General features: G+C 31.5%; 2 protein-coding genes across 8 annotated transcripts in view; one reads left to right on the top strand and one right to left on the bottom strand.

Annotated features, from left to right (window-relative positions):
- The window catches only part of RhoGAP71E (Rho GTPase activating protein at 71E), a 62,433-nt gene extending 50,430 nt beyond the window's left edge, over nt 1-12,003 (top strand). Inside the window, exons 3-9 of one of the 7 annotated variants that reach the window (XM_036370783.2) lie at nt 227-410; nt 506-568; nt 1,205-2,121; nt 5,118-5,694; nt 6,040-6,804; nt 8,953-9,116; nt 9,184-9,485. In XM_036370783.2, coding sequence (XP_036226676.2) covers nt 227-410; nt 506-568; nt 1,205-2,121; nt 5,118-5,694; nt 6,040-6,804; nt 8,953-9,116; nt 9,184-9,339 — 2,826 coding nt within the window. In that variant the 3' untranslated portion in view covers nt 9,340-9,485. Of the gene's footprint in view, nt 1-226; nt 411-505; nt 569-1,204; nt 2,122-5,117; nt 5,695-6,039; nt 6,805-8,952 lie in introns of those variants that run through there. The other 6 variants (XM_036370782.2, XM_036370784.2, XM_036370785.2 and 3 more) reach the window with 6 other exon arrangements.
- A 965-nt stretch (nt 12,004-12,968) lies between these two features.
- LOC106624147 (phosducin-like protein) lies at nt 12,969-14,450 on the bottom strand. The gene has a single exon (XM_014243830.3). It carries the CDS (start codon nt 14,303-14,305, stop codon nt 13,472-13,474), a length of 834 nt encoding a protein of 277 aa, XP_014099305.1. The 5' UTR covers nt 14,306-14,450; the 3' UTR covers nt 12,969-13,471.
- Nucleotides 14,451-14,502: the final 52 nt, after the last annotated feature.

Raw genomic sequence — 14,502 nt, forward strand, 5'->3', positions numbered from 1 at the left:
GCTGCTAAAATTATAAACAAATTTGGAAAACTTTGAACTTAGGATTAGGGTACACTATAAAAATATTTAAATGCAATCTTCATTATTAATGTTTTACGTTCACATATGTATTTTTTGTTTCATACGATACATTTTTACAAGGCCGTTTGTACTGTCTTTATTTTACGATTTACGTGCATATATTCTGAATGTTCTATTTCTGTTGATTAACATTTGATTGTTTTAGGTGGCCACAAAAATTATGAAGCAAATAATCGATAAATTTGCTACACATGATTTATTTGGACGCGAAAATTACGAATACTATGCGCGCGTTACTGGGCGCATACTCAAAGTACAGGATGAATGGATTTGTAGTTTTCAATATCCACCTCCACCACGTGGTAAATTGGCACAGCAGAAGTATGCACGTAAGTTAAAAAAAATACTGCTTTTAATACATACATGTATAAATACGTACATACCTATATGGTGTTTCTATTAAATATACAATTCTTCCCTATAGTGCAACACTCCTTGGAGGCAGAAAAGACATGGTTACAGTGCCAGTGTGAGCGTTGGGGTTTGCGTAAGTATATTTTTCACAAATATTATATATATGCTATGCAAATTTAATGAATTTGAGATGTATCTTACTTGCTTTTTATATCATCAGTGTAAATGACACCTTATTTATCAAAATAATAACGAACATCTTAATATCATGTAGTTGATACTTTAAAAAGACGAAATTGTGACAAGTCTTTCTTCTTCAATCACTTTGTCAACTTAAACTCGTTCTAACATTTGTCTCTTGTACTCGTACTGTATTCATTGTTTCACCTATTTTTCCATTTCAATTTATATAATTTAATTTTACTGTAAATACTAATCAAGCTTGCTTTATTAACATCATTAACTTCATAATTCCCATTATATTTTGTGAATTTTCAATTTTTATCTCCATTTCTCTTCATTAATTTCAAATCTATATCTGATGCAGATAGCTTTCCCGTTTTATATAGTTTTTTTTTATGAGTTGAGTAATAGTGTCTCGAAATTGTAATAAAATGTTAAGAATAATTTAATCAACCACCCAAACAATTGTAAATCTCTCTTTTCTTTCACTCTCACTTATACTCTGCCTGTGTGTCGTGTTTTATGTACATTGACACTGCCTGCTTTGTGACATTGAATAAAATCAAAAACGTCTAAAACTAAATAGTTGCTCAGGAAGAATCCCGCTCAACGCCTGCCTTGCTAACAAGCTCAAGCTCAGCTTTAGACAACAGTGTGCTTTCATTGGGCGTAACACCAGAACATTCGTTTATTGAATCATGTGCACGCCTGTCTGTCTCTTTAGAAGGACCAAGTTTATTTGCGATGACATCATCGCCCATACCGAAGCGAAACATACAAGATTTGCAACGCGACACCGACAATGATGCTGACGTCGATGAAGAGAATTTCGGCGACGAAGATGCAGATGCCAACGATGACGGCGAAGTAGAAGACTTTGCCGCTGAACTCGAAATAAATAACGACGAAGGTTTCGAAAACAATCCGAAACCCAACTTTCCACCACGTATGGCGGTGCAAAGTGGCATATATAGAGTAGCAAAAACCACAGGCAATAACCGCTATGCAGCGCATTACAACGCTGCTCTGAATACTACTTACACTGTCAGTATTGACAACGACGATGTTGTGGATTCTAATGATGATGATGGCAATGACGAAGTGAATATTGTAAGACGTCGCTATCGTCAAAATAAAAAGAAAATACTAACTCAAACTAGAATGCAACATCAGCGACGTTTGCGCGCCGGCTCAAAAAGTCTTGATGGTGGCGATCGCGTCTTGCAAACGCCCATGAATAATGAGACAAACGAAAATAGAAACAAAATGAAGAACAACAAAATGCAGAGCACCACGACAACACAGATGACTAGCGGTGGCATTAAAGCAACTACACGCACTTGCAGTCGTTGTAATCGCGGTATACGTCATTCGTCTTCTTGTTCCTCGGCTTCTGGAGGAGGAGCTGGTAGCGTAGGGAATGGCAGCGGTATGACTATGGAAGAATTACGCGCTGTTAATCGCTATGCCGAGAGTACAAAGAGTCTTTCTTATTTGCCACAGGTGAGGGACGAATTCTTGCTTTCTTCAAGGATTTCGGTATAAATTAATTCAAACAAATAAGTTAATTCATACATGTTTGGCTGATATTTTTATTTATTACCATTTTCGATTTCGATTTTCCTTTGTGTGTGTAAATTCTCTTGCATTTGTATTATTAGATAACGAATTTAGTTACTTTTATAATCAAATTTTTTACTCGAAAGCACTACACAGCTTTACACGTACACAAGAATTCTATGAATTAAATATTATTTAGTACACTACCTATTATTTAATACATGTTAGGTACCTCGAATAGCCATTTTCGATTAACAATAGATTCATAGTTGTTTAAAAATGAATCCCAATTGTTCAGTGCGCATTCGTGCTATTTGCCAACATGCAGCATCAAAATTATTTATCTTTTAGCTCAAAGTCTGAAAGCTTACATAACTTCATACACGCTCCCTTTTAATTGCGATGGAACGAGAAATACATGTCCATAACAAATAATTATAAACTCTCAAATATTATATTACTATACTTTTAGTAAACTATGCATTAAACGTTCATCTATCGCCAATGAGTACAAATTTGTTTAGGGAAAACTAAATGAATTTTTTGTTTGTTTTCTGAACAATATTTACTCTACACATTAATAAACCCGAAAAATCGCATACTTTCTACAATAATACATACTTAAAGTATCTTAATATATATATGTATGTTTTTTTTTTATAATATAATATTATTAATCTCAATTATAACTTTCATATTAGCCTTTTAATTGTAGTATTAGTATATAATTAAATTATTTAAAATAAATTTCAATAAACTTCTTAAACACATACGTCTATAAATTTTGTTTTTGTGAAAATTGTGAATTTCTCAATATGAATTGTGCAAATTCAATTTATTAAAATTTTGTATGATTGAAAACTATAGTGTTTTTATTTAATTTTTGCTTGCTATTTGGCTATACCACTTAACAGCAAAATTATAGAAAGAAGTATGACCTCAAGGCCTTTATATTTATGCGACATGTTATATTTATTTGCCAGAAATGTAAACAAAATATAGCCGATGTATCAATGTTGTAAAATAAAAAATTTAATGTACCACTAAAAAGTACAAATAATTATAAAAAATACGAATAAAATAAAATGCTTTTAATATGAAATTTTATTACATACCTTAAAACCTATATTGGAAATCTCTGCTGCAAAAAAACATTATTTCTACATAAATACATGGGTTTCATAACATAGTTTTAAACGTTTGGTATTCCTAGTTATAACATCTAGTTGTAAGTGCTCGATTTGTCAAATATATTTACATACATAAATGTATATATTAATTTACTAATTTAATTTTGATTTGTGTTACTTCTTCATTTAGTTTTAATTTTGTTCATATATTTTTATTTTTAAAATTATAAATAAAAAATATATTTATTTATTTGCTGGTAACATTGTAATTGGATTAATAAATAACTCTCGACATTTGTAAATTCCTTGTCAATGAGTTTAGAAATATACAAAAAAATGCCATGCAATAAGAAATCTTTTTTAATTCGCTTTATGAGTATTTTTGTTTTTTGATGTCTTCTACTTTTAATATTCTTTGTTAAATCTAATAGATCCACTAAACTTTGTAAAACTTACCTCGATTTTATACTGGCCATGCGAATTTGTGTTTTTTCTTTTCCTTGTACAGCATGTTTGATGTAAATTATCTTTTGTGATTTTGAATTTTTTATTATTGGTATTGTGGGTGTTATTTGTGTAAAATTTTTAGTTCTAAGTGAAATAGGATGTGAACTTTTGTTTACTCGTATATACCATAGATAGGGACAAAAACAATATATATTATTTAAAATATGTATATATATATATATATATTATATAAAATCTATTCACCCAGATATTTTTCGAGAGAATAGAAAAATTATGAGATTCAAACTAATAAATTAGTATTTGATATTTTTAACAAAAATAAATGTGGATCTTTGACAAGAAATTACAAAATCCAGTTTGTGTTCTTCGTGTACGAAAACCTTTTGCAACACTACATCTTTTTAGCATACTACAGTGCACTATATTAAATGTTGTAAACGTGTTATGTAATAAATATGTAAGTCTTATTATACTTTTTATGGGTAACTACAATTATATAGTTTTTAATTACATTAATGGTTCTTCAATTATTTATTTCATGGAGGCGTAAGCCTTTCCTACGTACAATTTATTATAAGGTCAATATTGATTATAAATGCTTTTCTATTATCATTTGCACACACATATATATTATAACAATATATATATACTTTTTTTTACATATATATATATTATATAACACAAACATAGCACCAGCTAACAATCATGTACGCACATCATTTTGTTAACGTAAAACATCGATTATTATTCCAAATTTTTGGAATATTTATTTGTGTTACACATCAATTCTGGTTTTTTTTCACATAATTTTAGATATGTATATGCACATTTTACGCTGTTTATAAGCCTGCCTTATTTCGTGAAAGGGTTCATTGCTGCAGTTGCATTTTTGTTAATGAAAATTCATTTTTATTTTAAACATGAAATTAACATAAAAAACAATAGAACAAAAACATTATACGACTACAAAAAACTAAGCTCGTAATTTTTTCTGCCAATTCCCCTTTTTTTCTCCCGACAAAAACCCTTTATATCCGTACTGCAACAACAATAACTGGAATCATAATGCAAATTGGAACAACCACGACTTGGAAATGGAATACTTTGTTTCACATCATTGACAACGTCTTGTGCCTCACCTCTATATAAACGAAATATTTTATTTGTATGTCGTGCTACACATGTTTACCGTTCACCAACCAACAATCTTCACGAACACCAACAAATTTGCAACTGTAAAAAAATTATATCTTATGTCTATTATATATTTAACACCACCAAAACAACTTATTTCTTCGATATATGTACATAAATTTATTTGGAAAAAAATCACAAACGAAGGTCCATGAGCGCCAAACAGCACGCATGCGCACACGGTCAGAATGGTTTTTGGGTCCTAGAGATAGTGAACTGGCATTGAATTTGCCTACCCCATGCAGCAATTGTTGTCTGGCTGCAGTTCAAAAGCAGCAGCTACAGTTACAGCAGCAGCAACACTCACACTTTCAAGCACATGGCTATCTCGGAGGCGGTAGCACACGCGACATGCGCGCACATTGTGGCAGATTTGCCGACGACGAGGATGACAGTGTGCGCAATTTAATAGTTAGCAATAGTGGTGGCCATAATGCCAATGCGCTCTATTTGTATTATAAGAAACAGCAACAAAAAACGAACGCCAGTCCCCAACCGGTAATGCAAACGGAGCATATGGAGACGGATGATAGCTGCAATGCTTATGAATGTGGTCCACCAATATATCAATGTAAGCAGAATTTACAAGTTGAAACGCCCAACGTATACTCACAATCACCTAAACTTCGTTTAATGGAACCAACATCATCGACGCATGCGGCTGCGTCTAACAGCTCCGGCCGTACCATGTATTTGGACCCGAAAACGACAGCAAAAAATATCGGTAGCTATGTTACCTCACATAAATCTTCTAATAATTATTATTTGTATGGTTCGAATAATATCTCTAAAGCATCTGATTTCACTACAAAGTCTATTGCAACCACTTCTACTTATACAACTACTACTTATAGTTTACAAACAAATTCAATTTCTACTTATACCAAACTTTCTATGAATATCAGTCACAACTACAACTACAATACTAACAATAACAGTAAAATTATCTATATAAAGAATGATATGTGTAACAACAATAACATAGATAATAATAATACTAACCAAACATTGTTAGCAAGTAATCGCCAACATATTTTCAAATTGTCTAACACTAAATATTCACATTCAGCAACAAAACCAGTGTCAACACATTATGAACCACATCAACGCAATCATCAACACTTTAGTTTTCAAACCAGAAACATTGATTCGCATTCATACTTGCATAGACATTCACAATCATCGAATCATCAACGCCAACATCAGGCACCTAAGCGTGGTTCAAAGCTGCCCAGTCACTACCATTCAACCGATTCCGTGCGTTACTGTGATGTAGACTTAGATGTGGAAATAGTAACCGAACCGACCATACCCACATCTCGTCTGTTTTATAGTCCGCGTAAGCAAATATTCTCTACCAGACGCTGTAATTCCACACACGATCTTTATAAAATTGATGTTGCTGATGCTGAGGTCAACAGCGATCTCGATCATAATTATCTAACATATTCGCTACCGAGCGACCACAATCAAGCCGATTTTGGTACAGTCACAGTGCCATCTACACTCACTAATCGTGCCGAGTCTTGCGAAATATATTCGGATTCATCAGAATTCTTGAATGCTAGTTTGCTGGATAACTCCTTAGCGACTGTTTCATCAACAAGCGCGATAAATGATGCCAGCGGCTTACCACTTGCCGCTGCTGAAGAAGTTGATTTTGTACCTACGTCTCGCTACAGACAGAGTACCCCACGCGTTCAACGTCGTCAGCAACGGTTGAGACGACGGCAACGTTTGTCTTCCACATCAACGCAATATCACTCGATGAACTCGACAAATGCTAGTAGTTTGTTGATGACGACGGCGGACGGCGGAAACGGCAGTGAAAGTGGTAATGGCAGAAATACACGCACTGAAAGCGGCAACAATTTTGTTACAGTCATTTTTAATGTACTGGACTTTTTATTTTAATACTAAATTAAGTGATTAAATGCTTACCTTTATCGCTTGTTTTCCATAAACAAAGCGATTTTTTATATTTCACTTAAATGTAATGCAATTTATGTCGTTATTACCAACAATGTCGGTTGTATTACTAGAATATAGTTTGTACACATATGTAAATATGTATATGTGTTTAATTTATGTTTGTTTGAAAAATATTTATATGTCGTATTTTTGTATTTGGTTATTATTCTCCTTAAGAATTTAATATAATTTTTATGCGAAGTAACTATAATTTAAATAGTAAAAAACTTCCCTTGATAACCATAAGACAGTCGTAGCAACACTTCGTCAAAGAATTGTATATTAAGATACATATTTTACAGAACCATTCAGCAAATAACAAATTTTAGACGTTAGGCATTTTCTAAATTTCTTCTGAGTAAATTCATCGCCATTTCGCTTACACTCAAAATAAAAAAGAGCATTTTCAACTTATTAAAATTTTAAAATTTTTGATACTCTTATGTAGTATATGATTCATATATTTAGCCCTAATCTATTGCCTTTGCGGAAAAACTAACGATTGCTACAAGGATTAAAGCTATAAGTTACGGTATACTAGATACTACTATAGTAGGGTTTCCAAGTACCCCCTTCAGAATTTTGACTTCGATAAATTGAGGCAACATTTTTTAAATATCATTAGAAATTACTACGTTAGGTCTTACAAAAAATTTTATAATAACAATCAGCAAATAAAAAAAATGTTCTTTGATTTCAACTATGTAAAATCACTGAAATTAGAAATTAAAAAATAACTATATACACAATACATTATTTTTATCAGATAATTTAGCTAACATTTAATCAAATGAGCATATTCAGATGTAATAAAATCTCTATGCCCTTCTATGCAGTTTACGAATACTTTTATAGCCTCAAATAGACAATTTTGTCACAAAATAAATTGCCAAGTAGAGAGTTTTAAAATCTTACTATCTTTTGAACTCACAAATTTAAGCATAAATATTTAGAATATAACACTTCCTTTTCTATTTGGTGGTATAGGAGAAAAATGCTCTCTGATAATTTGTATTTCTATAACAAATAACTGAAAAAGCGTTAACTTAACCAGCTGTTCACACCCTTAAGAGTACAAAATTGTATCATACATTTGTTGGAATTATGTTTTTATTTTTTTTTTAATATTAATCCTTTTAATTTAAGTGAAAGCTTTTTCTGTTTTAATAGTAATAATATTTTTTATTATTTGTTTGTAATAAACATAGCATTGTAAATAATATGTCTCAAATAAATAATATTAAATACATAGTTCACTTAGGTAGTTTTTATTTTAATTTCATTTTTAGTAAATTATTTTTACATGTGAATTATCATAAATTGTTTGTGTCCTTTTTCAAAATAAAAACTATGACTTTCACGTGATTTTATTATATGTTTGTATTATTTTTAATTGGTTATTTAATTAGTGAATCCAATAAGCTTTTGAAGCCTGCGCAAATGCTTAATATATCTTATATATCGTCTAAGGGCGCTTGACTAATTTTACATTTGTTTTGTTAAACTTTTGTTGAAATGTTTAAAAAAAAAATTGTTATATATATTTTCTGTAAGTATAACGAGCAGCACTAATTTTTCCATTATGTGTATAACTGTATTAATTTGTTTTTGTGATTCAATAATTTCAACCTCACACTTTTAAGTCAAAAACTAAACATTGACAAAAAATTTAATACCGCTAATTTAGTTTTTTTGTACTCATACACACTTGTACATTAGCTAATTTACACTTCCTTTGATACATGCATAGTAAAAACGAAAAACTTAATTAAACATTCATAATTGTTTTAAGAAATGTGTCCATGCTATTTGTGAAATATATCCTAATATCTTCTATCTTACCATTTCTATCTATTTTTGCGAATATCCCGTGCAATGACCGTTTCAACAAAAAATCAAAAAAATATGCCCAATTATTGTGTGTAATCCAACAACCTTTCCACGCCAACCAATTGACAATTAATACTAAACGGGACGACTCTCATTTGTACCGCTTATAACGATCGCACAGTTGGCAACATCCGTTTGAGTAACAGCGCCGAGTCAATTCAATATCCCCTCACAACTGCGCGACGTCCATCCACCCGACGTCCATCCACCCGACGATTAATTGGCGTAAACGTCCCACGGCAATATCCATTGCGTTCTTCATTGCGACGCAACAGGGAAAAGCAGGTCGGTAGTGGTAATACAACCAACGGCAGTGGCAATAGTGTCACCGATAATAATGGTCTACTCACAGAAATTGTCGGGACAGTTGGAGCAGTTAGAGGTATGTTGCCGGTTGCCACAGCACCGCCATCAGTGCGCAACTCAATTGCGGAGTGTTGCAGCAATATCGAAACCGTGCACGATGGTCAACATATTCTTGTACCAGCATTTCCATTTAATCGGCTAGAAGACTACGGAAGTTCACTGGAACGCAAGCGAACGCAGTTGCGCTCGAGTATGGATGATGATAGTGAACGAACTACTCTGATAAATGTGCGCAGCAGCAGAAGTGGTACTATGTGTGAATTTGGCGCTATGCTAATGGATTCCACTAAGACTATAAAAGGCTCCGATAATGTGGAACCAACATACGTTGATGTAAGCGGCAACAACAACTTAGTATATGCGACAACCAGAATCATTAATAATATTCCAACGCTGATAACAACGCGAAACATGGAAAATGTCGTAAGTGCGTCAACGACGGGGCAACAAGAAAGTATGTCCACACAAAATCAAAGCAGTGAAGGTGTTCAAACGGGAGGGGGCGTTTCGACAATTACTTTCAAAGTGCCGCGTGTATGAAAATTGTAAAAAAGCATGGATTCCCAACTACATAAGGAGAAAGGAATACTCCCAAAGTGGTGGTATACATAGTTAATAAGTAAAGAAAATCAGATAAAAGCAAAATATCCTTCGATATTTTGGCAGCAGGGTACAGAAACACACATATTTTTCTGTATTTATATATCTAAAAATTTATAAAACATAACAAATCATAGCAATTTCAACTGAAATCTCGGCTCTTAGAAACTACTTAAAAACGTCTGTCATTAATTTGAAACTTTTAGAGGACTATTGAAATGAATTGACTTATGAAGAGTATAGAAATGCTTAATTTGCATGTTATTTGTGCACTGGAATAGATTCAATAATTTTTTAATAATTATAAAAAAAATTTATTAGCATAAACTGATTAGAGAATTAAAAAATTTTCATAAGTATAACAATGTTTTAAATTACAGTTCGTTTACATGTACATAAATAGTACAAATGTAATTGAAAGCGTATTCGTTTTTTGTTGTTTAGAAAGTCGTTAGGATAAATTCGCTAAATAAATAAAATATCAATACGTTATATGCTTTTATATGTTAGCTCGCATAATTGTAAAAATAACACTTGATGTGCATAAAACTGCATCTATATGTGTAAATATATTAAAATCATATTCCATATATATTTCGAATTTGTGGTTGGTGTCTTCTACTATTCATTTTATATACATATATACAAATATATTTGTTTACTTATATTATTATATTTACAAATATATATATGTTATAACGGGTTTATAATTCGTTGATTTAATTCAGTATTATTCGAATACATTAGTTTAAAATTCTAAGCCATTTACTGCCGAAATATATGAAAGGTCATAGCAGGTTTTTGCTAAATATTAAAAATGTAAAAACTATTAAATTTAATGAAATATCTATTTTTTTTTATAAAATGGAACATATGGTGTAAATAATGAAGCATAATTAATTTTTGAAAATAAATTAAACAAATTGTGTGTGGTGAATAAGTTTCCTAATCAAGTGGCCAGTGGTCAATATTTTTTGTAAGTCCAACTCAAACACTTATCATTTGTACAATTGCACAATTACTTTTAGAAAAAAACAAATAATTTTCGAACATTCTTTCACCACGTTTGTCACAAAATATCTACCAGTATTGAATACGTTTTTATAGAGTTTGAACCGCCGAACAATACAGCAGAGACGCATAAAATGTCCATTGAAATCTCACAATCCGGTCCAAGTTCCTTTATTTAGTATTGAAAGCAATTTCATAATTGATCATGTTCTCGTATACAAACAAATTAGTTTATGATTTTCTATAAAAGCAAAGAAAACTTTCCAGAGATTTTTGGAAACCTAGTTGACATTAAAGGCTCTAAGCCGATATCCATACTTCACGATTTAATAATTATTCATTCCCCGCACTAATTTTTAAAAATCCACGAAATCACACTATTGCTTAAAGAAATTAGTTTAATTGAAAATATGAAATTTGTATATATTCAATTAGCTATGGAAATACATTGAAAATATGAAATTTGTATATATTCAATTAGCTATGGAAATACATATTAATGGTTAAAAATTGCCAAATATTAAGAAAAAAATAAATAAAAGCATTCACATTGGTATATACAAAGTACATATGTATAACTAACAACTGCAGATGTAATAGATTGCAGTTATCGAAGTTATAATATGTTGCAGCTAAAGAGTGAAATATATAATATATGATTAAAATGCAAAATAAATAAGTAATATAATAAAAAAAATAAATAGATATAAATAAATGTTACTTATTTTCGACTAAAATTATTCATGTACTTGATAATAATCGTATTAAGAATTAATATGCCTGTAAAAATATATACAGTTACAAATGTACATTGTACAATTACAATAACCTTGCATTAGTAATGTATTGAATTTGTTTTTATGTAACAAATGCTGTTTACTTTTTATTAGATTCAAAATGTGTATTTGAACGTCGTTTTATACTCGCTTTTATATAGTAGGTATTTAGTATTTCGGAGGACTTCGTTGTCAGTTGTAATTTTCAGTTTATCTAAAATTCCGAATAAAAGCATTTATGTACGAAGCATGTCGGTTGTACATCAAAAAATGTATATGCTTTTAAGATTAGAAAACGTAACGGTAAAAATGGAATTTCTGAGGGTATAAATTAATCACATAAGTTATTTATGATATATAATATATGCTATAGATAATAAAGAAAATATATATGTTTAATAATATCGAATTTATAAAAACATTCTTCGGATTACTTTTAATTATCTAGATTTCTATTGTTTTAATAATAACGGAAAAATCTTGCAGTGTGGCGTTATTCTAAAGTACCAAATTATGCTGGGGGGAGTTTTTACTTGTAAGTATACTTATATACAATATATACATTTTGATTGTTGCTTGCTATGGGTATAAATTGAAAAAAGCTTCCATAGTGAAACTTTACTGATTCACCTTTCACATGTTTTAGGGAATGCTGTTGGGCTCACAATCCTTGCCATTGAACCTGGCATAACTGCACATATGTATGTAAATAAAAAAATTAAATATTTTCAGCAAAAAAATATACTTTTTAAGAATGATTTAAAAAAAAGTTTATTATTAATATAAACAGAAATTGAACATAATTGAGGAATAAGTAAGTTATGTACAAGGTCTGGACATAGAAATAGCACAGTAGGTAGCGGTTTTGCGGAAATTAAGAAAAATTGATAAGAAATGTTTTAAGTGTGTCTTTGTAGTGCGCCCACAATTTTGCAAAAGTCATTCATCGTCATGGAAAGCTCTTCCCTAATTTCTGCCACCTGCTTTGTCTACAACATTTTTGAATTTTTTCTTAGCAATCTGCATCTAATGTCGTCCCATCAATTTTCAATAGGATTTGCGTCGGGACTTTGGACTGGCAAGCTCAGGACGTGAATACGTTCTGCAGTGAGCCAATTCTTCACATTTTAGCGTGCTTTGGATCATAATAAAAAATCCAATTCACAGGCATCGATGCGAACGAGACTTTCGGGGTGATGATGAGTCTATCAGCATGTTCCCTGGTTTTACGTGCATGATCTTTGCGGATTCTTTTTTTACTTTGCAGCATTCTCTGTCCATGACTGCATATACTTTTTAAACTAAGAAATCTATATTTCAAGTATGTAGACAGAACTGTGTAGTATGTATTCTACTACAACAAAAACAAGTAAGTACTCAAAAATTTACGTCAATATAATTGATTACTTTATTATTATTTTTTCTTTATCGCACATATATAATGGTTACTGATGTTAGATACATCTTTTTTACATAAATTCACATTACAAATACTTAAATACCTAATTAGAGTACATTATCTTATGCTCCTTCAATTGTTGGTTTATTACAAACATTGAAGTTTACCTACGCTAATGATTTTGTATTTCAAAATTGATTACCTTTTTTTTTTACAAATTTGAAAGGAACACAGTGTAGGCTTAATTTATTTTAATTTAGATTCTGGATCGCACAGAATGTATTACATACTTTTTCGCTTGAATGTAAATATGAGTTTCATTTCGCGAAGCCAAAATAAATTCCACAGAATTTCAGTTAGTTGTTGTTGTTGTTATAACGATTATCTAATCCCCGTTTGGGTGATAAATTCTAGATTCGTTGTCGTCGTTCAGTTAGTAATATTCTTCAACTGTAGACTCTATTTTGTTATTTCAAGAAAATTGCTCTCTAATTATAAAGTGCCTTGTCAACAACTATACCATTTTCTATAAGAAAGCTTTCTACGTCTGATGGAAAGAAATCATCTGATAAGTCATCTGTTACGCGTACAAAATTACCAATTAACGCTTGAGCCTTATATACAAGCAGAGCGGGTAAGCCCTTTGCACGGAAATCGCGACTCATGCCAGCAACAGAGCTGCATATTTTGCCAAATTTTATTGACGGATACTCTGTTGCTAGTGTCTCAAGGCAATTATTCAAAGTCGAACAAGAGCTTATGCTCTTATCGTAAATATGGATTATAACGGTAGTATGTTTATTTTCTTTCTCCACAAAGTCTAAAAATTCATCGTGCATAGTTAAATTTATAACTTTACCAAATTGTTTTATATGACCACACTCTTTTAGCATTTCGGCCATACGTTGCTTTTGATATTGTTGCAAGAAATCTTCACTCATGAGTTCATCTAATTCAGCATCGATCTCTTCTTGACGCTTACGCTCCTCCTCTTCCTTGGCAGTGGCCGTTGTCATAGATAATTTTTTAGCCAATTCTATGCGTTGACGTTCAGATTCCTCTCTTTTCTCCGCTTGTAGTTGCTTAAAACGTTGCCAATCCTGCACTACACCTTTAGGTCCAGTGTTAGTGGAAAGTTGTGAACGATAACCTTCTGCTGGCGGAGGCGGACACACATCAGGATCGACATAGGCTGCGGTCCCTTGTTTACTGCCCTTAGAACGCCTTTCTTTACTTTCACCATCATCACCGCCTTCATCTTCACTACTGCTGCAATAGTATTCTAGCTTTTCTCCCATTAATTTATCTTCTAATGTTGCCATTTTTATTTCGTTACGTTATTAAAATTATTTATAACAATAACTTGATATTTCTAAATTTAATATTGTATTTACTGGTATATATTTCTTTCTCTAATGCAATTCTACTGCTGTAAGCAAATCAGCTGTTAATAAAGCCTGAACCACAAAGTAGTTCAGCACAGGGTGTTTGCCATGCAATATGTCAAGACTATTATTTT

The sequence above is a fragment of the Bactrocera oleae genome, chromosome 6 (genome assembly GCF_042242935.1).
Source record: "Bactrocera oleae isolate idBacOlea1 chromosome 6, idBacOlea1, whole genome shotgun sequence".
NCBI classification, from domain to species: domain Eukaryota; kingdom Metazoa; phylum Arthropoda; class Insecta; order Diptera; family Tephritidae; genus Bactrocera; species Bactrocera oleae.

Excerpts from the sequence above, each read along its gene's own strand:
- LOC106624147 (XM_014243830.3), bottom strand. The coding sequence starts at position 14,305 with ATGGCAACATTAGAAGATAAATTAATGGGAGAAAAGCTAGAATACTAT.